The sequence below is a fragment of the Mastigoproctus giganteus genome, chromosome 3 (genome assembly GCF_048544385.1).
Source record: "Mastigoproctus giganteus isolate SK-2022 chromosome 3, ASM4854438v1, whole genome shotgun sequence".
Lineage (NCBI taxonomy): Eukaryota > Metazoa > Arthropoda > Arachnida > Uropygi > Thelyphonidae > Mastigoproctus > Mastigoproctus giganteus.
In genome coordinates this window covers 223,160,236-223,185,536 of record NC_143577.1, presented here as the reverse complement: position 1 = coordinate 223,185,536, position 25,301 = coordinate 223,160,236, and the positions used below count along the sequence as shown (strand labels likewise).

General features: G+C 37.2%; 1 protein-coding gene across 3 annotated transcripts in view; it reads right to left on the bottom strand.

Annotated features, from left to right (window-relative positions):
* Window positions 1-25,301, bottom strand: part of LOC150088784 (adenosylhomocysteinase-like 1) — a 333,024-nt gene that overhangs the window by 258,701 nt on the left and 49,022 nt on the right. The window contains exon 1 of one of the 3 annotated variants that reach the window (XM_090370895.1): window positions 10,328-10,506. The exons of the other annotated variants lie outside the window; for them this stretch is intronic. Coding sequence (XP_090227021.1) covers window positions 10,328-10,369 — 42 coding nt within the window. The 5' untranslated portion in view covers window positions 10,370-10,506. Of the gene's footprint in view, window positions 1-10,327; window positions 10,507-25,301 lie in introns of those variants that run through there. 3 annotated transcript variants of the gene reach the window in all.

Genomic DNA, 25,301 nt, shown 5'->3' with positions numbered 1-25,301 from the left:
AAAGAAAGAAATTCAAGAATTGAGAGATGCTCATAAAAAAGAAATCCAAGAACTGACAATAGAGAAGCAAGTCCCTAAAGATTATGCAACAGTAGTGAAGGCGGTGGGCTTAATTAAGCCTAAAGTTGCTATAATAACTACAAAAAATGTAAATCACAAATGTAGTGAAGATGTGAAGCAAGACTTGATAAAGAAAGTAAGGCCAGTTTTGCAAAGTGTTAAAGTTTGTAATCTCAAAGCAGTGAGAGAGAAGAAAGTTGTAATTGAAGCAGAGACGGACAAGGACATTGAACAGTTAATGCAATGTGAGAAATTTAAAGAGCTGAAGTTAAGTGCTGATAAAGTAAGGAGACAGAATCCAAAGATTTTTATATACGATGTGGAGCTGGATGTGGATAAAAAGGAACTGTTAGAACAGTTATGGCTTAAAAACTTGAAAGATTACGGAGTAGACCGAAAACTATTTCAAGAAAGCTTAATAGTTATTTCCGTGAACAAAGCCAAAAATAAGCAGTTAAATAATTGGATACTCCAGGTTGATGGGTGTATTCACAAGCGATTAGTGAATGCAGGAAGAGTATTTGTCCATTGGTCTGCTTGTCGAGTCCGCGACATAGTCACAGTTACACAGTGATACAAGTGTATGGCCTATGGCCATATTGCTAAATTTTGTAAAGGGGGCGCATGTTGTGGATATTGTTCGGAGGAAGGTCACTCTTATAAAGATTGCTCTAATAAGGAAAAAGTTCCTCGCTGTATAAATTGCTGGAGCAAAAAATTGCCCAGTGATCATACAGCAGTAGACCGAGAATGTCCTGAACACAAAAGGGCAAAGGAACTTAGTCAAAAACGAACTGACTATGAGTAGTGAAGAGTTCCTTCGATGATAGACATGGATGCATTTCCTGAGAGTGTACTGTGGCTATTGTCGTGGACTTGACTTGAGACAATTGTGTTGTGTTTGTATAGCTTGTTCCTTCTCTTGGGAAGAGACTCAGTGTAAGATCAGTTTGAAAGTCAGACTGTTGTAAATAAGGATTGTTTTAGAGTTTTAACCTTCTGTACGAGTAGAGGTCTTCCTCCTCGAGGAAGGGGCGGTAACTGAAATCACATGAAATATTAATTTATTTCATGTGACGACAGGCTAAAGACCGGAAAAAATGTAAGTCATTTAATCAACAGAATGATTAAAGATCTTTTGGCTTAAATACCATCTCTCAGCTTCTATCCGGAAAACTGAGGTCACCCGATATTTGGGATATCATCGCCAGACCGTCCGACAGGAGAAGATGCCAGTCCAACACCTCCCCATACAGATCGAAGCTGCGTAGCATGTCCTCCTTGGACAACATGTTTCCACACAACTCCTTCCAAATATTTAACAGATTAGCCATAGACGCTGAGAAACTTTGCAAGGACAGAACCTACAGATCTTCCATTCTTGCAGACATGTATGCCTTAGTCATGGTCTAGGTGGACTCTCTGTGATACCGCAATATCCACGCTTCGATGTATCCGGATGCACTTTTATTTGTAACTTTATGTTTTTGTACTTGTTGTAACTTTATGTTTTTGTATTTGTTATAACTTTATGTTTTTGTATCTTCACCAGTGGCTGTTTAAGGCCGTATATTGTATCTGGCTCTGTATGCAATGCATATGTCTGTATTTTATGTTTTTTCTCTGTATATAACTCATGTCCTCTAGCTGCATAGCTGTAAAAGGACATTTCTTCGGAAATAAATTGATAATAATAATAATAATAAGTGATGATAGATCACTAAACTTAAAGAATGGTAAGAAATCTAAAATGTAAAGTTATTGGTGCATATGGGCATATTTGCCTAGGCGGCACAATAGAGTTCTGTTGCTTATATGATGATGTACCATGTGGACGGCCGGGTACGTGTGCATCGTTTACCTGGGGAAGTGATGGCGCTGGATGCACCGTGGAAAGAAAACAAACTGGTGGCGGCGGTGTCATGCTTTGGGCGATGTTCTGCTGGGATACTCTGGGTCCCATAGTATCCCAGAATATCCATGTGCCAGGCACTCTAATGTCTGCCACCTACCTAACCAGGTATACCCTTTAGTGGCAACGGTCTTTCTTCTGGCGGTGCCGTCTTTCAGCAGGATAATGCGCCATGTCACACCGCCCGGACTGTTCGAGACTGGTTCGCAGAACATGAGGAAGACTTTCAAGTATGCCCTGGCCTCCAAATTCTCCAGACATCAATCCCATCGCACATCTGTGGTTTGTGTTGGAACAGCAACTTCGATCTGCCGCGTCTCAACCACGGACCTTACAGGAGTTAAAGGATCTGCTAGTTACGTGTTGCTACCAGATACCGCAACACATTTAGAAATCTTGTAGCGTCCATGCCTCGATGAGTACGAGCTGTTTTGGCTGCACGTGGAGGACCACAATCATATTAGGCAGGTGGTCATAATGTTTTGGTTCATCAGGGTGTGTGTGTGTATATATATACAGGGTGTTTCAGTTAAACGTTTCAGAACTTCTAAGAGGGGTAGGGTACATCCTGACAACTCGAAATCATATAGCAATGTGGGGTCGGAAATGCTTTCCTGAAGCGGTGTTGTACACAGAAGCACCATAAAGAAAAGAGACCGTAAGTGAGAAATCGTTTTAATAATACATGAAAAGAAGCAAAAGGTACATGGATTAAAGTAAGTGTTCGAAGTTTCTTCCACGGGCTACAATGCACGCCTCATCTCCGACGCATGGACATCCGAACATTCTGGAATACTCCAGGCGAATTTCGAATTTCTTGAACAAGAACGCCAAGTTAGTAGGATGGATGATTACACGAACGCAGAGTTAGCCGATATGCATTTGGCGTACGGGGCTGCAAATTGTAGTGGGCCAGCCGCACAGCGTTTGTACGCGGAACGATATTCGACGAGGCGTATTCCCAGTCATAATTTCTTTGCAAGACTGCACCAGAGGTTAGCTGAGAGAGGTTCATTTGAAAGAGCTGACAGGGACAGGGTAAGAACAGCACGGCTCCAGCCGTCGAACAGAATGTGCTGCAGCATGTACAGGGGAATCCAAGAACGAGTACACGAAGTCTAGCAAACGCAGTCGGGGTTTCCCATTGCAGCGTCTGGAGGATTCTCCGAGAACAAGACATGCATCCGTTTCACGTGCAGCGTGTCCAGACACAGCAACCGGAGTATTATGCACCTCGTATTGCTTTTGCACAGTGGTACCTTGGAAAATGTGCTACAAATCCCCTTTTTCCTGCTGAAGTGTTGTTTTCCGATGAGGCATCCTTCACAAGGGAAGGAATTTTCAACACGCATAACGACCATATCTGGGCGGTCGAGAACCCGCATGCAATACGACGTCGTGCAGCACAGATTCGATTTTCGGTCAATGTATGGGCCGGTATTATGGGAGATCACCTCACCGGACCTTACCTGTTACCGTGTCGTCTAACCGGACCTATCTACTTTGCAGCAAGTATTGCCACAACTTTTGAGAGATGAACAGATTTCTGCATCGATGCAACAGACAATGTGGTTCCAACACGATGGAGCCCCTGCCCATTATAGCGGAGATGTTCGTAACTACCTGGATGTCACATTTGGTCAACAGTGGATCGAACGTGGTGGTCCCGTGCGTTGGCCTGCTCGGTCACCCGACCTATCATGTCTTGATTTTTATTTCTGGGGTCATATGAAATCGCTAGTTTATGACACCCCTGTTGACAATGCTGAGGAGCTGGTTGCAAGAATCGCAGTAGCTGCCGAAGAAATTCGAAACTCGCCTGGAGTATTCCAGAATGTTCGGATGTCCATGCGTCGGAGATGTGAGGCGTGCATTGTAGCTCGTGGAAGAAACTTCGAACACTTACTTTAATCCATGTACCTTTTGCTTCTTTTCATGTATTATTAAAACGATTTCTCACTTACGGTCTCTTTTCTTTATGGTGCTTCTGTGTACAACACCGCTTCAGGAAAGCATTTCCGACCCCACATTGCTATATGATTTCGAGTTGTCAGGATGTACCCTACCCCTCTTAGAAGTTCTGAAACGTTTAACTGAAACACCCTGTATATATATAGTGGGTTCCGCACCAAGCAAGAACATGTATTGTATGCATAAGTGTAAATCGTGATCTGTGTTCTTATGTGCGCGTACCCCAACCGTACATGAAATATGTAGCGTTGTTGCCGAAACAAGCCTGATATCATTTGGAGAAGTGGTATTAAAATCGCAGCGGAAGCCACTGTCACAACTTGTGAGAAAAGCCTATGAACTCTATTTTGGATGTAAAGTCAGAGATCAAGTTAAATTATGGCTCCAAAGACTTCTTGTAGCTCATATTCAAGGACGTTAATAGGCTGGCTTAGAGGTAGTCATAAATCGGTGCCTTTTGCTGTTCCGGTGATATGGCGGGAACCTCGAGACCACATAAATGATTGTTACTTTTGCATGGATTAAATGCATGGATGCATTTTTATGGGAAATCCAAGCATAAAGTAGAGTATCTCAGCATACTTTCTGCTGTAAGGCCAGTTCCTCACGATGATACAATGTCAGCGCCAAAGAAACTTATGGAGTTGATTCTGATTCGGAAAAGGAGTCTCCAGAAGATGCGGAACCTAGAACGAGTACAGATCCAGACTTTTCAACTCTTGAAAACTGCAAAGTCGCATCTTTTAATCACTAAGACAGAACTGAATTATTTGGTCAGAGATCTCCAAAACCAAGGCTCAATTACTAGGATCACAGCTTCAGCAATGGAATCTTCTGGAAATGGGTGTCAAGGTGTCTTTTTATAAGAAGAGGCAATCTAACATAACGACCTATTACTCCACGGATGGTGCTTTGGTTTATTGTACATCCGGAGCACATCGCCGAGCAGTGGCGGCTTTTCATTGATTCATCAAAGATCAGTTTGGCCTCACTGATTTTCGAATCAGTGAGGCCAAGATGAGAGGAAATTTTTGTGGCCCCTCGTATCAAACTGCTATTCCAAGACAAAGAATTCACTAAAAAAATTACGTGCTACAGAAATAAGAGCCTCCAATGCATTCGAAAACGTCTGCCTTAACTTTTTAGGCAATGAGAAATCAAAAAATTACAGTGAAATTGTGATTTTAGCGTACAAAGAGTTGGGATGCAACATGTTAAAGCTTCGTTTCGCAAAACTTTTTTTCCCGAAAACTTGGGAGCGGTCTCCGATGAACACAGTAAGGTTTCATCAAACGGAAAAAAAAAAAAAAAAAAAGATATAGGGAAAATGGAGTCCAAATATGTTGGCAGACTACTTTTGGAATCTCGTACATGACACACAAATGGACGATTATAAAAGGCAAAAAATGACAAAATAAGCATTTTGTCATCAGATAAATATTTTTGTAAATAGAAAAGGTTAGTATACCCATTTGTTCAATATTTAGTACTGTAACATTTTCTTAAAATACGAGTACATGTATATGAAATATTTTTTTACTAGAAACTTAGTTTTTGGCTTTAATCCCCTCTCCCTTAAAATTAGTGGGTTACAACAATATGGTTGCCATATTTGAATTCATCAACGTCAAATCTACAAAAATCACCTGAATACAGGGAACGATTTCCCCCCCCCCCCCGACTAGTGTAATAAAACCTGTCGTCTAATGAAGATGAACAAATTCATTGGATTTAAAAGACAAACAACAATATATATTTGCGTCAAAATATGCATTCAATTAGATAAAATTACCCGTGATTGAATATTTGAAGAGGAAGCTCTTCAAACTTGGAAACATAGCAGTACATTATATCTACAAATAAATACGAGAGGTATGCTAAATGAAATTGTCAGGAATTAAAGTACCCACTAGAAAACCCGAGAGATCTCTCGAGAAATAGCGACAAATACCAAAAATAAGGGTGCACAGTACCCACTTTGGCAGACGTCTGCTCACTAAAATAATGGTAAAAACTTCCCCTTTATTATTTTAGTGAGCAGATTGTCTGCCACAGTAGGTGCACTGTGTCCTCTTATTTTATTATCAACGATATTTGTCGGGTTTCTAGACATCTCTTCACGGCTAATTTGGTTGATAGTTCGATAATAGTGGGTACTGTTTTTCGTGGAGTTTCATTTGGCATATTCTCGTATTCATTTTTGGGTTATATTAATCATGGAAAGTTGCTGGAGAGGACTTCATCCTGCAGCGGATTTAAAATGGCTGATGATAAATCGTGTACTAGCAATGATTCCGAGTTTGAAGAGGAAGTATCACATAATAAATAGCAGTAAACTGTCTAATTCAATTATGTAATAAATACTGTAGTAACGAACAAACTGTTCTTTTAATCCAATCTGTAAATATATTGGTATTAATTCATTTCTTTCTAACTCTAATCGGGTGTCTTAAATTCAAGTTTAGGATTTTATACTTTGTGTATGAGTTGACCTTAAAATTTTAGACTTTTTAGTGCTTCAAAGTTCGAGTTATACGCCGGAATATAAGGTAAGCAAACACGTACCTAATAAAAAAATTTTATTCATAACTAGGCAGGTTCTTCTCTTCCTTTTTTTTTTTTTTTTTTTTTTTTTTTTAATTCAAATATCCACAGTTCCATAACTATTCAGAATCAGACGTGTTATCTGACTATCTCCATATTTTAAACCCTTGAATATGTTCCAGAACTTTTACACATACTTTTGAAAGAGACGCTGCGTGTGTATAAAACATATTGCTGCATATGTCAATCCTACTGACTTTCTCAAGGATCAACAATCAAGATCCTGACAAAGACCGTAATAACAGACAAAATTTCTTGTAGCTGCCTAAGATGAAAGTCCTCAAATCTTCCACTGGAATTTTAACAGCTGATCAGAAAATTTTGGAACCACTAGTCTAGACCATAGCAACACCAAACATCTAAAGACCTATACTTTAACGCACAGGTTTTCAAACCGTGTTACGTAAGATTTTAAATGAGAGTGGTCATTTTACGATATTTGTTATAATGAAAGAGGGGAATAATATGGTTAGTTTATGTACTCTGAATTCGCCACAGGCCACTCGTTTGGAGAGGTCTGTGTTCAGTTTCATCGGAAGCTGGGGGAATTCTTAAAAGACCTCTACTATGGAGACTTAAGCTAACGATCGCAGTCGAGACCAAGATTTTTCCTTTGATTTATTCCGAATTTTTGAGGTTGCAAAACATGCAACTTGGGCAGTAAACAGCCGGCACAGCCTTAATACTTTGCAAGCAACCAAATCAGTTTAATACAGTGTACAGTACAAGCCACTCGGTGACATCAGGCGGTACATACATCATTATCCAGTATAATACCATCATTTGACTTAATGGAGGCAAGAAACGGCAAAAACCACGTTTTACTTACGGAATAAAGCACACACACACCATGTCTTCTATCATGTAGTGCGAGTCTTGTCTGAGGTTTGACGGACTTATCATGACAAAACCAAATAACAATAAGGTCAATCCAGTGTACTATATGACATTACTGTATTGTGATTTAAGCCTTTAGATAATATAGGCAATTCAACCTACGATTTTTTAGACCTGTTTATAACCCCCCCCCGCACCTTTCCATTTTGGAAAAAAAAAGTCAGCCACTGAAATCATTGGGCTACATTTGTTATTAGAAAGACTAATAACTGTTTTAAATAACGGCAATACAGTACTGTATTTCTAGCTGCTCCTGCAGCATTAATGTTCTCTAAGGAATATAGTCCGTTGTCGCTCCATATGCTACAACTTCAAAACAAAGTATTTATAATTATGGTAGCTCAATGTCAGACAAATCAAAACAGTTCATTTAAAATTTTCCCAGTCTTTCTTAAAATTATTTTGGCTCCTGTCGCAACCACTCCCGTAGCCTTCAAAATGCGTTTTCTAATGTTTCCCCCAGGCCGAAACTACATACGCAGCTTGGAAAAAATACACCAGAGAATAAAAATCAAGATATTTATATATTATTACTTCTGATTTAAAACTTTAAGGACTGAAAACGTATAGCATTATGACTACAGGTTCTTGAAAAGCAAAATTTTATTTATTTAAATTTCATGGAAAGTGTCATAGTTGGCAGAATGCCCAAAAGTTAATGCAACGATATGTTTTCGTTAAATATAGTTTGTGTATCGATAAATTACAGACAGCACTTAATTTTTTTTTTGGGGAGAGCTACTTCGTAGTCTACCTTGAATTAAAAATTAGAGCGATATCAAATATTTCAAATACTGAAATAAACATTCCAACACAGATGGAATATTTATTTCAGAATTTTAACAAATACCAAAAGTTCTTGGGGAGGGGGGCTGATCATATCAGAACAGCTACTGTCACTGCGAATTAAGAACTCCGGAATAAATCATTCACTTCTGTTCACAGTTAATCTTTACCACAACAAAGATCATGCAAAGTAGGAAAGAATCCTGCTTGCATCTCATTTACATCAGTTCACAATTTATTACGGCATGTCCTCCAGCGAAATATTCAAAATTAACTCTTCTTTCTGCTGTTTATATGGACTGCAGTTTTACTTTTTCATTTCATTTAATATAAACTATAGAAGATATGAGAAGTTTTAATAAGAAAGTTTTCCGTTAAATTTTGAATCTGCTTTTTTTTTTTTTTTTTGCTGATGCTACATAAGCTCATGCGTTTGCTTTCTTGCATCACATGCCTCTACTACTATTACTAAATGTCTGTAGACGTTGTAAAGATTTTCCTCTGAAAAATGTAGCAATGTGATTTAATTAATTAGATACTGAACTGCAAGTCACATGCTATCTCAGTGGCTATACCAGAATTCACACGACATGATCATGGTAAGGAAAAGCAACCGATGATAACTAGTCTTTAATGAACGGAAGTGTATTCCATTTGAAAAGTGGAAAGAATCAAAAATTGATTTTAAGAAATCAATTTTCATAATAAGTAATAATTTCATAAATTCGCTTTCGGCTAGAGTATGTTTATTGGAATAAATTTCCATCTAATGTAGCGGAAGTGGGTAAATTTAATATGACTGGGCAAACGAAGTAAGTAATTTAATCTTATTTTAATATTATTTGTTTATTTTAATTTTTTTTTTTTTTTGCGGATGACGTATAAACTTTACTTCCTCGCATTATTTTTGCCAATACTAAATCAACGAAATTACATATTTTTATTAAACAGCGATCTTAAAAGGTCATCTAGAATTCAGAAACGTATTATTTTATTGGAATTTCTGATATTCAAAATATTCGTGTTCGGAACATACAATAGGCACATCCCCAACAATTTTTTTCCCCCAAGGTGGAATTTTTAAAGCCTTTTTTCTATATTCGAAAAATAAATGAGCAGGGCTCATTTACTTTTTGTTAATCATCTGCAAATGTGTTTCTTGAGCGTAGGAATTCTTTCGCCCTACCCACTTCTTTTTTCAGTGCTCACAACAAGAATACCTTGTTGTAAACACAAATATTTTATTCTACCAGAATAAACTAAAATTAAACCCTTATGATTAATGCCAACTTTTATTTGACTTTTTTGTATTTTTATTAATTTAATGTTATCATCTAAAGGTTATCAGTTTCACTTAGGTGATACTGATAACACTCATTAAGATATGAATACGCCAAGCTGGACCTGCACTTGATTTAATCTATCCCACATACATTAACAAATGCATCTGTTTCCTCAACGCACTGAGAGAATTTTAACTTTCCTTTCTGCATATGTGAAAGAAAAAACCAAGGGCAGTTTAAGTGTAAATCATCAAATTGGAATGTTCTACAATTCGCGTGTTTTGTGCAGGTTGAAGGAAGGGATCTGATTAAGACTAACTGCTGACCTACAACCTCCAACGATATCTTTTACCGAATTTCAACCTTTTCTTTTTAGTATAATAAAAATAAAAACACGATAATGACTAATTAAATCTTCGTTTTACTTACAATTTTAAGCAAGTCTATTGTAATTCTAAAGCGGAAATACGATAAGTAACTATGATTTTATTTTTATGGGAGTAGTACAGTCTACGTAATGAACTGCACAATTCTAATTTTAAAAAGGCGAGTTATCATATTTCAAAATCGCTGCAAGAAAATGAATAAAATATAACTAAGCCACAATGAGAGTATTTCAGTTCACGTCTATACCCAACTTCATAAAATACTATCAACACAAACGTACACATTGCTATTAAAACAAAAGTCCCCATCAAAAAAGAATCGAAATTACTGTGAGCTGTGGGGGGGGGGGGGGGAAAGGAAAGTGTTTCGATACAGAGATGCGTTAATGTAAAAGACTGATCTAATTACATTTGCCAAAAATGTCTACCTTGTAACTTGACGGTGACCTCTGAAAAGCATCTCCGTTCATTTTGTAGGTTAAACTAGTTCGGAGCTAACTTTCCGTCCTAAAGCAGTAAGAGAAGCTCGTATACCGCAGTAAGGAATGGTGTGTCGTAGGATACAGAACACTCTGATGAGAACACACAAATATCGATAAATGCGTCCACCAACGTTAGCCAGACGAAAAATGACATGCTTACTACAACTCCCGCTTGAGGGCGACAACGTAAGCACCTGTAGTGCACATCCGCAGAAGGGTAAATCACACCTATATATTTAGATATTTCTTTCTTTTTTAAAATCCATATCATGTTAACCACTATGATCCACATAACTACAGAAACATAAAACCAGTTGTAATTTATTAAAATATGCAAGGAATGAAGATAATATAAGCCGCAATCGAAACAAGCAAAATTTTAAATTTCACCGCATATAAACGCAAGGGAGAAGGGAGATTTAATTAAATAAGGAATTTTATTATTTTTGTTTCCTGTTATAAGGAAGAAACTGAATGCATAAATTATTTACTTTTAATTTTTTCCCTCTGCAGATTCTAAAATGAAACAATTAAAAAAAAAAAAAAAAAATGTCCTCACTCCTGCTTGTGTTAATCGTAAGCCGGCTTGAAATAATAGAAAACCAAAGCCTACATGCCGCGAATAAAAAGTATGTAATCTTCGGGAATTTTCGTAACTCTCTCTCTCTAATAACAAACGTGTTGTGTTTATAGATAATTACCTACAAAACAGATGGAAGTTAACTCGTCTAATGCTTAAATCACAGCTTATGGTTTCTCACTTAAAGAGACAGAGATACCCTTAAATACAATTCCATGCGCACACACATCACTTCTATCTGAAGAAATTCTGACATGCTCTATACTTAAGGGAACCAACTAAACTTTACATTTCAACCAACTGTTCATTTTTTAAAAGCTTTATTTTCTGTGATATTTATGAAGCAATTCGGGACACCCTCTCCTCTATATACAATCACACAGAAATGCGGGGATCTTCCACTACGCCACAGATCATAGAATAGTAAAACTTAAGCAAGCAAACTTTTTCAATCTGCATTTCATCACATTCTTTATCTCAATAAAGAATATGGTATGCAACTTTTGAGGCGAATAAGGTGCAACCTGCAATTAGATGCAAAAATTTAACAGAAAACTTTGCCAATGAAAGAGTTGCACTGGTTGAATGTTATGGTTGGTAAGAAAAGAAGAAAAAAAAAAATATATATATATATATGAACCTCTAGGGTTTATATATGCTAAGCATTTTAGAGTCGAGAAAGGTTTCACTCAGTTTGGCAGAAAAACCAAGGGGTGTTGAGCAGATAAAATCTAAAGGCAAATAGTATGCACTTACTGAGACAAAAGTTCCTCTTCCAGACTTGGCAGACTTTCTCATACTACCTACACTACGTCATTTCCATTCCATTCACTGGAGAGAACTTGCTCTTTGATTTGAGGAAGACAATGACCAGCATAAGAAACTGTAAACGTCGCTGAGTCCTCTTAGGGTGGTGGGAGAACGGCAAAAACCTTCTCCTTTGGGAAGTGAAGTTTTACAAGGCTACACCGTATCCAAGGCAACCCATTGAAACGGTACAGCCGAAGCAGTGCGAGAAAGTCAGCCAAGCACTGCAACTTTTGTCTGCAAACTTCAGCTTTAAAATAACGCAAGAGATTTTTACTCAACCAAATTTCCACGGGTGTTTACGAATTAACAACGAAATAGTAGATAAGCAATTTGACTCTCATGGGCTGTTATATGATGGGCGGTTGGATTAAATCACTGGATAAATATACTTTTAGAGTACTACTAATACACTGTATATGTAGTGATAAGCTACTATTTTTTGATCAAGGGGTTTGCTAATTTTGAAAAATAGAAACTTGGCAATATATATATATATAAAACACAATTAATTTATTTTGTATTTTTTTTTTTTTTTTTCTCCTACGAACAAAAACGACTGAATCCAACGGATTTCTTATAAACGGGTTTTCTCGAACCCCAGGCAGCTCAGCATTGTGCATATAATACACTAGTCAAATTACAGAAATTGTAAAAAAACGCTTGCTGTTGCGCAGGGTAGCGTCACTGTTCTCCCATATCGTGGTGAAAAGGCCTGGTCCTGACAGACCATAAACTGAGAAAAGGTTCAGATGAGAAGAACATATGGGTTTTTATTTATTTTTATGATTTGTGGCCGAGTTAGTCAGTTTCGGTCGAGAACTGCGTAATTTTATTTTATTCTATTTATTTATTTATTTATTTATTTTTTTTTTTTTTTTTTGTCCCAGGAACTCTAGTTTTTCATCCCACAAACAGGCTAAGTCGCAATTTTCAGGCACGATATACTGACGCCGAATGGCCTCTGGTTCAGAAATGTATCAAAATTCTAAACACTACAACTTGCAACTAAGAACGAAGTAGACTTACAGTATCATGTTGCAGTATCATATGGTGATAGACAAAACATAATTGTTGAAGGGTTTCGTTTTCAAATACGGAAATGGTCTGGTTCCAAGGTTGTCGAAATTGAGCGTAGGCACTGTATTTATTTTAAATACATTTGTTTTCTGAAATTTCCGGATTTGTCTTAATTTAACGAGAAAAAAGTACCAGGAAAGTATTTTTTTTTATGCTTGATTAAGAAACTAAAGGATACACGTAGCGGCAACACTAATTTTACACAACAAAATATTGTGCAGTAAGCGGGGCAAAGTGTAAAATCAAGCTTAGAGTTTGTAAATCGAATGAAGTATCGAAACAGTAAAGTGAACAGTAAAACAGTCAATGGTGTATGAAAAGCACTTTGCATTTGGGGTCAGTATTATGGATATGTGTAATACGCTCACCATATAAATGCATATGGGTTGTGCTATCTGTAGTTCCTTGGTTAGGATAACTATTCCACAGTCCACTGGTAATCCTATCTGGTTACCAATGGACTGTGGAATAGAGATGTAGGTCTCACCATCCGCTTTCTTTGCACTGTTGTGCCATTAAAGTTTACAGACAAAATATGCTGAACCACCAATACAAAAAGCTTGAAAACTGCCATAATAGATTACTCCAGCACTAATCTAAATACTAAAAATTAGATTCTGCATCACTGGAACCTAAGCGCAAATTTCCTGTGAAATCAGGAAAGAGAAAATATATGTTGTCTTCCTCTTATTAAGGAAAGTAGGAATTATCGTCTGCCATAATAATAACCAAATATGCCTCATAAAGACGTGACGTTTAATATGTTATACATGTAATGAGTTTGAGTAAAGGAAACAGCAGTAGAGAATTGTGGATCACAATAAATCCAAATTAATTTTTATTGTGAATTTTAACCCCAAGCCGAAAAAAAAAAAAAAAAAAAACCGAGATCGTCGCACAGTATGACAACACAGTATTTTTTTAGTCCCTTTTTTCGAACCCTCTACCCCAAATATCTAGACCCCGATTAACCCTTCACTTTACTCATACCTCAATATAGTGTGCAACAGGTTTCTTAACGCTTGACAGTTGGGGCGCAACCGGGCTTCATGTCTCTGGGAATTCCTCTTCAAGAATTAGAAATAGCTTTGGGGGAGCCTCTTCTTCTAGCTGCGCCCAAGCTTCAGTGAACTTAGCTAAGCCATATTGATGGATACTATATTATATGGTGAATAATGATTTTGCTCGTAGAGCTTTTGATATCCTTTCTTCTGTTGTAATCACATAAATAAACAGTAAAAATACATAGTTATCACAAGTAATTTTTACCCTTATAAAGCTTTGCTGATACAATATCACAACTTGGATTAAAAAAAAAAAAAAAACGTCAGTGGAAAAATAATAATTCATTCCTTCGAATTATACGGTCAGCAGTCATGAAGGCATCCCAGAGTGTTATGCGTCCCACGAGTTTAAAATTAGCATGTCACAACATATAGTTTCGCATTCACTTTTGAAAATATCCCGTTTTAGTAATATTCGATTTTTCTTATGGTGTTTTACGTATTATTATTATTGAAGTTTGTTATTATTATTTTTTTTTTTTACAATCATCCCTTACACAGCATACAAGCTAGAGGGGCGCAAAACGGACAGTTACACAAATTATTTGTATAGTTAACATAATATATACAATTTACAGTGCTGATGTACAATAATATTTCCAGCTGTTATTTGATATATACATAAATTTAATGAATTTAAAATATAAACAGAATTAGTTGAGACTCTAAAAAGAAGTTTTCTAGAAATCTGGTACGTTGAAGATGAGTTACTAAGTGCAATATTGCATAGTTACGAAGTGAGCGCCACTGCTTCCTCGGATTAAGTGGAACTTGACAATTGGTTCTTTATTGCTAGGTATCCTGTCAAGGATTTAGGCATGACTCAAGCAAGGCTGTAATACGGGCTCTCCTTGTTTGTTTATTTGCATGCCTTCCTTTTTTCCAGTTAGTTAGTAAGGGCCAATTTGAAGTTCATTGAATCGTTAACTTCCATCCTTAAGGGAATCAGTGGATTCTGTTTGCTCCTATAACGGGATCTATGACAATACCAGTTATATAGGAATATTAACTCTTTTGGTCGGTAATTTCGAGAGTGGCAATATTTTTTTCCCACGAAGATGAGCTTCCGTATAGTTCGGGATATAGTGGACAGCATCCCACCTAGTCGGTTTAGCCATCTAAAATCCAATATTCGATGCCAAATATCTTTTCTCAGTAGCATTCCAATGCAGAGGACCAGATCTCTGAAGCAAAGTAGTAGATGGGTGTGAGACAGTTTGTTATATATTGGCATATTAGGGACACGTTATGGCAACCTGTTAACTCCTGCCGTATTTCCAAAAATGCCACGTATTCTTTCTTGTTTGTCGGAAATGCTCCTGAGAAGTGAGGTGCTTATCCCGAATCAGGTCAAAGATTATGTGGGCCGAGACTTTTTGTACTACATTGCCAGTGATGATTGCCTGGTTATTATTTTTATTGCGCTTCTTCATGGAAGTCATCTGCGCAGTTTTTATATGGTTCAGCTATAACCTCAAAATCTCTAAAAATACAGAAATCAAAAAGTTGGCTGATTTGAGCAGCAGTATTTTGATATATTTCTTCATTCGTTTTGGAATCAATAGAGGTGACAAACAACTTCAAGTTGTTTGTTGTTGTTATTTGGTTTTTAGGAGCATTAGCAACTAAGGCCATATTGCTTCGGGAATATATCAGGTGGTCATTCCCTGACCTTTCCGCATCCTCCGTATTTGGTGGTCACGGGCTCGAACCCCGGTCTAATCAAGAAGCGTGTGCTACGCACTGCTGCTCCTGTCCACCTGGCTACAGAGGCGACAACTTCAAGTTGTCGACGTAAGAGTTGAAGTTGGTAAACTTAATGAGAAATGGTTCCAGGACGACTACAATGAGGACAGTGGATAACACCCCACCTTGTGCTATACCTCTATTTATAGCAATTACAGTCAGGTAGTTGCCATGCCATATAATGATGAGTGTCTTAAGGACTTAACGGGAGGTTCTGGAGAATAGAGTTTTAATGAGCCAGTTTCATTGATATATATATATATATATATATATATATTAATATGAAGCAATGTTTGAATTAATATATTGTCGAAAGTCCATTTTACGAGATGTAGCAATAAAGTTCCTGGACAGGTGCCGTTGCGGCCATATTCGATGAGTTTGAAAATAAAAGGAAGTGATATGTTGTAGTTCAAACTTCTTCCAACAAGATGGTGGAACAGAGATTGTCCAGTAGGCTGACAGGTTGCAAGTAACAACTAGCTTCGTTCGTAGCGTTAACGTTCCGTGTCATGTTACGATTTTGCAAGGGGCAACGAACGAACATCAAATTTTGCTTTAAATTGAGAAAATCTGCAACGGAAACATAAGAAATATTAAAAACTGTTTATGGTGATGAAATATTAAGTCGTACTAGTGTGTTTGAATAGTATAAGCAGTTCAAAGACGAACGTGGGGATATTCGGATGACACAAGAAGTAGGTGTCCTTCAACCTCTCGAAATGGGGACAGAGTTGAAAAAGTTTGCGAAATTATGGCAAGAGATCGTCGTTTGAGCCTCAGAATGATGGTTGATGAGTTGGATGGATAAGGAGATGAATGGTCAAATTCTACATTAATGTTTAAGGAAAAAGGTCTACAAAATTTGTGCCACACAGCATGACAGATGAGCAGAAGCAACGAACAGTGTCATCACGCAAAGACTTCATCAAGACTAGCCTAATTTCCTGGACTGTACTGTCCCTAGACATGAGTGTTGGGTGTTTCACTACAACCTAGAGATTAGGCGTCAGAGCGTACAGTGGACTTCAAAATCATCACCAATCCCCAAAACGTTTCGTTTACAAAAGTCCTGGACAAAGACGACGCTGATCATGCTCTTCGACAAACAGGGTGTGACTCATAAGGAATCACACTGTTCCTGAATGGGAGAGAGTCAATGAGCGTCCTACATATAGGTGCTTCAAAGACCGTTGAAGAGAATTTCCCGGGTGAGACCGCAATTTCGAGACAAGCAGCTGGTTCTTGTGTCATCGTGAACATCCTCACGTTCGTCTTTGAACTGCTTATACTATTCAAACACACTGGTACGACAATGCCCCCGTCCATTTCGTATTTTCTGTGGAGACATTTCTAACGAAACATGCCATTTTACAGATCAACCATCCACCCTACTCTCCCGATGTACTAGTGGACGCTTTCCTCTTTCCCAAGGTGAAAACTGCCCTCAAAGATAAGATTTCAGGACGCTGAGGACATAAAGAAATACGTAACCACTGAATTGAACCATCTCTTTGGACGCATTTGCTGACTCTTTTCAGAAGATTTTATAACGGTATAATAAGTGCATTCAATCAGGTGCTGATTTATTTGAATAAAAATAAAACACCTTTTGAGTTCCTTCACTTTGTGTTATTGTACCAGTCTGGGAACTTTACTGCCACATCTCGTATGTCAAAGAAGACGGAGTCTATTGCTCCAGTGATGCGTAGAGGTGCGGTAGGCTATTGCTGAAGCAGTAGCCGACAACTGCAGGGAGTATTGGCTTTTCAAAAGATTTTCAGCAGAGAGCAACTAATGAACATAGGACGGAAACCTGTTGGTAACTTTAGAACTTTATACTGGTAACTTTAGATTCTTGTTTTTTGGGACGATTTGACACAGTGAATCCTCCAAATAGAAGGAACTAGGGCTTGCATAAAACCGAGAAATTTCAAAACCGAGTTTAACCGAAGTTTACTCTTAAAACCGGTTTTAAAACCGATTTTCTCAGATTTAGGGAAAATAATTAAAAGCTTATAACACAGGTATTTATTTTACCTTGGGTAGATTGTACAAATCGTAATCAAATATTTTAAACAAAATCTATCACCTCTTATAGTAAAAAATAAAAAATTAAAATGCTCCAAAAAAGTAACCAGCTTGAGATTATACAAAATTACAAATTGTATTCAAATCCTTTGAATAAAAACTATCCTCTCGTATAGTAAACAAAAAAATAATAAGCCCTATAATAAAAATAATAAATAAATAAATAAAAATAATGCGAAAATAAACAGCTTGGGGAAATTACTTTACTATTTATTGCTCAGCTTTTTTCTGAAAATGACCCTTTAAGCATTTTAAGTATATTAAGCATTTTTCCTGATAGATTGACCTTATTTTTGTGTTAAAGAGACTAGTAATCGAAAACACTGTCTCAGATTGGCCACTTGTTGGTTTAATGGTCAGCAGTGCTCTATAAACTTTCTCCAGCTTTTCATTTCTACTGCTAGTTGCCTCCAAAATTTTAAATTCTTTGCTGATTTCCAATTCACTCGGATATTTTGAAGGCTCTTCAGTTAATCTCTTTATTACACTATCATACTCTCGCATGAGCGTATCTCCAACATCGGAACTAGACGAGTCTTTGTTTTCTTCTAAAAGAACAGTTCGTTTATTTTCAGTTTCTTCATTCAACGCTAAGACTCCTTCGGAATGTTTTGCAAATTATCTCTGATAAATCTCTTCAGCATGCTTTTTCAAAACTTGCTTACTTGAAAAATCAAAAGTTCTTGAACCTGAATCTTCTTTCCTAAACTTTTCGGGGTTGTGTAGATAGCTCAGCAAAGCCACAGTTTGGCAATTTCGTCTTGCATTGTAACGCTGCAAAAGGCTTAGGTGAAACTTTAAAGCAAATGGGTTTTCTGCTGTATCAAGCTTAGCAGGCAGAAATTCTATTGAAGACTCTGCTTTAAGTAAGTCTATCTTCTGAGGTTGTAGGCTTCAGAATCATTTCAACTGGTCGCAAAGTTTCACATAGCAATTCAAGTGTTTTCCAGTCATCGTCAGACACAGATTCAGTTGACAGTACTGCACATAGAGCATTTGGAATGCAATTTTTCAATTTCAATAATCTCTCAATTATATAGAATGTGCTATCCCAATCTAGTCTTGCAATCTAATATAAGTTTATATTCTTTCCCGTTAAATTTTGCTTTAACAAAATTTTGTAATATGTCATTTTTGGTAGGCGATTCTCGAAAAAGCTTGAAAATTTTTCTGACTTTGTTAATAGTTTGTGCAATATTGGCCATTGGATTGAAGAAATAAATGAGCTCATCGGTAAAGTCGGTTTGATAAAGCATGCCTTGCTGTCTTTCTTCAACTTCTTCATCATCACTACTTTCTTCATTATTTTCATTTTCTTCATTGTGTTTGGGAGACTCAGAGACTGTGGCACCACAATTGATTGCTTTTTCATAAAGTACGTCTATAACTGACAGATGAATACAATGGGCTATGCATTGTTGATGATTAGGCGTAATTTGCTTGCCAAACTTAATCATCATTGCTGCTCCATCGGTGGTGCAGGCAACAATATCCTCATCCAAGTTCAAACCAAATTCCTTCAAGTGTCCATTCACAATTTGCCCAGTTCTTCTGCTATCAAGTGAACCATTAATCTCAATAAGACCTAACGACCAATGATTGTCTTTTGAATGCACATTTATATTCATATACATTTTATTTTGTATAGACGTATATTCGTCAATGAATACCGTGCACCCAAAACCAATGAATTTTTGAAATGCTGAATGAGTTCTTCTTTAGTTTTATAATAATTCAGAACCATATTTTTAATTCCATTCACTGAGGCTGGTGGTAATTTATCGTATTTATTTCTCTGAAGGTGAAGGCTTGATTGTATAAACTCACTCTTGGCAATTGAATTAAAAGAAAATCCATCTAAAGCAGCTAATTTTGAAATCTCTTCTTCCATAGATTTTTTAACGATAAAGTTTTCTAATGTTCTTACCATTTTTACGGGAGGTTCACTGTTATCTTGTTTAATGTCAATCTGACGCATTTTCTTCAAATGCAACATCAAAGATGATGTAGATCCTCCAGACGACTTCATTATCTTTTGACATTTCGAACATTGTGCTTCATCTTTGCTTTTTCGAGCAAAATAATTCCATACATTTGATTTCATCTTAGACATTAAGAGTAATAAATATTAATTAGTAGGAATTTATATCACCGACAATTTTAAATAAAAAGATTGAAGATAACAAAGGCACAATACTATGCGTCACTCCCGCAAGCACTGAATAATGAGTCTAAACGAGGCAAGTTTCAAAATTTTCACGAAAGAAATTTTTTATTTATTTACTTGCAATTTCCTCCCCCCCAATTAAATCTATTATATTTTCAAAATTACATAAAAGCTAAATTTGGTGAAGCTGCTTTTTGGAGAGCATTTGATCGCAAATTTAATAGGAATAAAGAAGCAAAAAACTTTCTACGATTGAAATTTGATGCAATATTCAGCGAATCTGTTTCTAGTGGGTAACCATCAATAAGGCGCGTTCCATAACTTGCCTGGCGAACAAGATAGATGGAACGGAGAAATTAGCATTAGCATTAGTAGAGGCATTTGATGCAAGAAAGCAAGCTTATGCAGCATCAGCCAAAAAAAAAAAAAAAAAGTAACATAAATAAATAAAAATAACCACTTCCACTTCACCCCTCTGTTCGTTCGAAATACCTGTCCAGCTGAGCCTTAAACTTATTTAGGCTATCAACTTCCACGACAAGGGATGGAAGTCTGTTCCACCCACCAACCACCCGCTGGCTAAAGGCAAATTTCCGCACATCTATCCTACATCTGTCTTTCCTCAATTTGAATTTATGCCCTCTCAGGTGATTTTTCTGAGCTAGAGGAAGAATCCCATCAGCATTGAGCATGCTCAAACCATTCAAGGCTTTGTACACCTCTATCAGATCACCCCGCTGGTGCCTAGTTTCCAGACACTGTAATTTGCAAAACTTAAGCCTTTCTTCGTAAGAGAATCCCTTTGTCCCATTCACCAATCTAGTTGCCCTTCTCTGTACTCGTTCCAGCAGCTCTACATCCTTCCTGAAATGAGGCCTCCAGGCCTGTATACAGTACTCTAGGTGTGGCCTGACCATTGCCTTATACAAGGGAATAATCACCTCCTTATCCCTGCTAGAAAAATTCCTATATATCATTGACAATACACCATGAGCTACTCTTGCAGCTCGTCTGCACTGCTCAGAGAACTTCATATCTGCCTGCACCACCACCCCCAGGTCCCTTTCATTCTCTACCACTGTCAGTGTAGTACCACAGAGTTGATACATTGCTCTGGGGTTGCTGTTTCCCATATGTAGTACTTTACATTTGTCAATGTTAAACTTCATTTGCCACCTCGAAGCCCATCTGCTCAACCTTTCCAAATCCTGTTGCAGCAGCATAGTGTCAGTAGTGTCCTTGACAACCCTGCCAACCTTCGTATCGTCTGCAAACTTGGACATTAAGCCTGATATACCATCATCATTATCATTTATAAATACAGAAAACAATAAATGTTGAACATATTCTTTTACGCTATCGCTCCGACTCACTCAGTCGTAAATGAGTACACCTGCATCGTGCCATGATACAGGTGGGAGGATAAAAGGTACCCCTCCTAGATTTGGGCCGCTTGCCCATGAGATTCGTACCTAAACATAAAATAAAATAAAATAAAAAACATGTTTAAAACAAAGCAGTTGAACGATCCGAACAAACGAAAGAAAATGTGCGTAACAAAAAACTATATTGGAGGGCTAACTAAAAAAATATTCGAATCCGGTTTTAGAAGCTCGGTTTCGGTTTTAACAACTCAATATGAAAACCGGATTTAACCGGTTTATAAAACCGGTTTGCAAGCCCTAGAAGGAACAGTACCAGTTTCTAGTATAAGCTGGAAAATGTGTAAATGGATAGCTACTATATAAACTGAACATATTTTGCCGGCAAATAACGGGAAGCTGTCCGATCCAACAGCGGAGTTATTAGGTAAGCTGGTAATGACTTTAATTAGGTGCTGCTTTGTAATAGCCATTTCATTCGTAGCATGTGAGAGACTGTGGTTCACTCAGGTAGGAATCTGGTGGTTACTGATTTCCGTTGATCTTTGATAGCCTTGGTCAGCCCAATTTCTAAAGAGCTCTTCCTCCATATCAAACATCCGGTCTCGTCGCACAAATATCCTTCCTGACTGTTTATCCGGGAAATGATGAGATGGTGGTGCGCTGCTTTCTTTAATTTGAGGACATAAGCACGGTACCTTTTGTAAGCTTCCTGGTTGGCTAATGCAATTGACTTCATCCACCTCCTGTATGAATTTTGCTTTCTTGCAAAAGGCATCTTGATAACTTGGTTGGAGCAGCTTTGGGTCTGATCAGATATTATTTCTTTTGAAGTTCCAACTGTAACAATAAATCTAAGCTGTTGAGGGAGGCCAGCGGTTGTTTCAACATTTATCTTCCTCAGTATTTAACAATCTTATAATATCCACACATAGCAGAATTCCATTTATCCGAAAATTTTTTTTTGCTTTTATTTTTTCCTTAATTTCACTCAAATACTATTTACTCTCTAGGGGGCTCCGGGATCAGACTTTCCTAACAGTGAGGTAATTTTCCTTGGTGATTTTAATTTTCACACCTCCAGTTGGCTTCCATTTTTCTAGTCACACCAACCCAGCTGGTCCAGCTTTTGCAATTACTAATTACCTCGCACAGACTGTTTATTTACCTACCAGAATAATCTTTTTCTCGTACAGAATCCTGGTAAGTACACGGTCGAGACGAGTGGTCTTCTAGGCACCTCAGACCACAACTTGGTGATGGTCTCTTCTCCAATGGAGCCTTTCTCTTATGGATATTCTCAGCCTCGTGTTGTTTAGCATTACAAGAATGCAAAATGGGATGACCTGCGACCAAAGCTCGCAATATTTGTAAAGCAGTTATTAATCGGTGCAAACTAAATTTCGAACAGGCCAAGAGTAGAAAACTTGCCTCTTGTTCAAATGGTAATCGAATATCCTGGTCGTTTGCCAAAGCTATTGGCAGCAACTTTTGCCTATCTCTGCTCCCGCCTCTGTCAAAACCAGGTAGTTCTGTTCACTTCTATTGCCACTTCAGTCAGCCAAAGGTAAAGCTGACCTGCTAGAATCCTATTTTTCTCCCACTTTGTGTATTGATGATCTTGTAAACCACCTCCCACCATACTCCATTAAATGTCTCCTGTGATCTTTCGTCAAAAGGATTTGAACAATCTTGATGCTAAGAAAGCTCCAGGATCTGATGGTATCTCTCCACTTTTTTATAAAACCTGTGTTCCTGAGCTTTCTCCTGTTGTGTCGCCTTTTTCACTTTCTTATTCCAAAGGTGTTTTCCCTTCTGCTTGGAAAATTGCTCATATCCAGCCAGTTCCTAAAAAGGGTGACAATTCCTCCCATCCAATTATCGTTCCATTCCACTTATATCATTTCTAAAGTAATGGAGAAATCAATAACCCACAAACTCAAACTATCTATAAACCTTCCATATGATCAACGATCGCCAGTATGGATTCCATTAGTGCTGATACACTTGTGATATTTTGGTTTATGTTACACATCTGCGGACAAATTCAATGGAAAAGTTTGGGGAAATTCAAGCAGTTTCTCTTGACATTTTAAAAGCTTCTGATCGTGTTTGGCATAAAAAGGTAAGGTAAGCAGCAGCTTCCATCCACTGCAGGATGGAAGCCTCCTCAACAATTCATGTTGAGGGAAATGGACCATAATCTGTCATGCTGGTCCAGTGCAGGTTGGCAGATAGACCGTATTTAGCAGTCAGAGGCTTGTACCCCGGTCTACTCAACTCAAAGATCATGTGCTATTGCACTCCTGCTCCTGACCACTCAGCTACGGAGGCCACTCCATTTGGCATAAAGGTTTTCTAAATAAGCTTTCATCTTGTGGTTTGCCAACTGTTTTTTGTAATCGGCTATCCAGTTTTTTCTTTCGCTCTCAGCGTTACTTTTCTTCCAAACAGCTGTTTCACTCTGCACAAATCGCAAATCCGCCCTGCCGTGGAATGTTGTTCCGACATCTGGCGGTGCCCACAAAACCTCTCTTAGGCTTCTAGATTCCATTCAAAAGAGGGCAATTGGGTTAATTAATGAAGCATCTCTAAAAGAGTCTCATCACTCATAGACGTTCTGTTTCTGCTGCATGCCTTTTCTATAGATACTTCAATGGGTACTGTTCTTCTGAATTGGCTTCTATAATTCCCCCTCTCGCTTCCAAAACAGTCCGAACACGTGCCGCAATCAGTCAAAATCCTTTTACTATCCTTCAAACTCATAGAACCAACTTTTCATCTTCCTCATTTATTCATTCAACTTTCGTTTTCTGGAACTTCCTTCCTTCATACCCATTTCCTGAAAATTACAATCTACAGAAATTCAAGTCTAATATCAACAAGTATCTTCTTTCGTATTCTCAACACTCAACCCATATAGGTTCTAATACTTCTCGTGTTTGGGGTTTTCATATAATAATAATAATAAAGCAAACAGAATGCATTTTTGAATCTATTACCCGAAATACCCGCCCAACTGTTTCGGATAACGAGATGCAATCGTAAAAAGAATGGTATGAGCAGGGTGGCTATATTTTGAAAATTGGTAAGCAGGACAACTTGAATTGAAATGTGTAGCATAGCATTTTTTCCTTCAAAAAGTAAAAGAAAAATATAAAATTACAATTAAAATACATTTTTTATCAATCAATCAGTATTTATTTGTTATATGATTGTTGTTAATATGTATTTGTCCTATATAAATTATAATATTATTTATAACAGTTCTTTTTTAAAAAATAGAGAGGAAACTACTTTTACTTTATATATATATATTTTTTTATATTTTGCTAGTTTTAAAATTTCTTCTCCTTACGAAGATTTTAAAAAGTTTTTAAATTCTGAACAGGACATTGTATGGTTTTCTTTCACCGTAAGTTCGGCTTATAAATTTTCTAATAAAAGACGGTTTCTCTCTTTCGCTAAGCAGTTTTCATTAAGCTGAAAACTCTTTCTGATGAAGCATTTGAATGTGGAATGCTAATATGGAGCTTACATTTTCAAATTATTTGAATCCGGAAATTTTGAGAAAAATTGCTCCCATTTTTTATCAACACACTTTTTCTTTTCTTTTTTCATTACTCAGTGACACACAAAATGCCTTTAGGCTTTCACATTTTTCTCTTGTTATTAGAATTAATTTTTAACACATCCGTTAGATTCCAATAAGAATTAATTGAAAATACGTAAAAACAATAAATTAAACAGTTTTTTCCTCTCTGATCGGGACAAATGATGGTATTATCAGGAAGCCTCTAGCCAAAAACGGTTGTACTGCCCCTGCTATATATGAAATTTATTATTATATTGTTTGTATTAAGGATCACAATTTTAGACAGATCTTGTATACAAGATAATTTATTATTATAGTTATTTATACTGAATTATTATATGTATTTTCATATTATGTAAGATGCGTTATGTAAGGAATTTTATGTTCTTGTGGTGGAATATAAAAAAA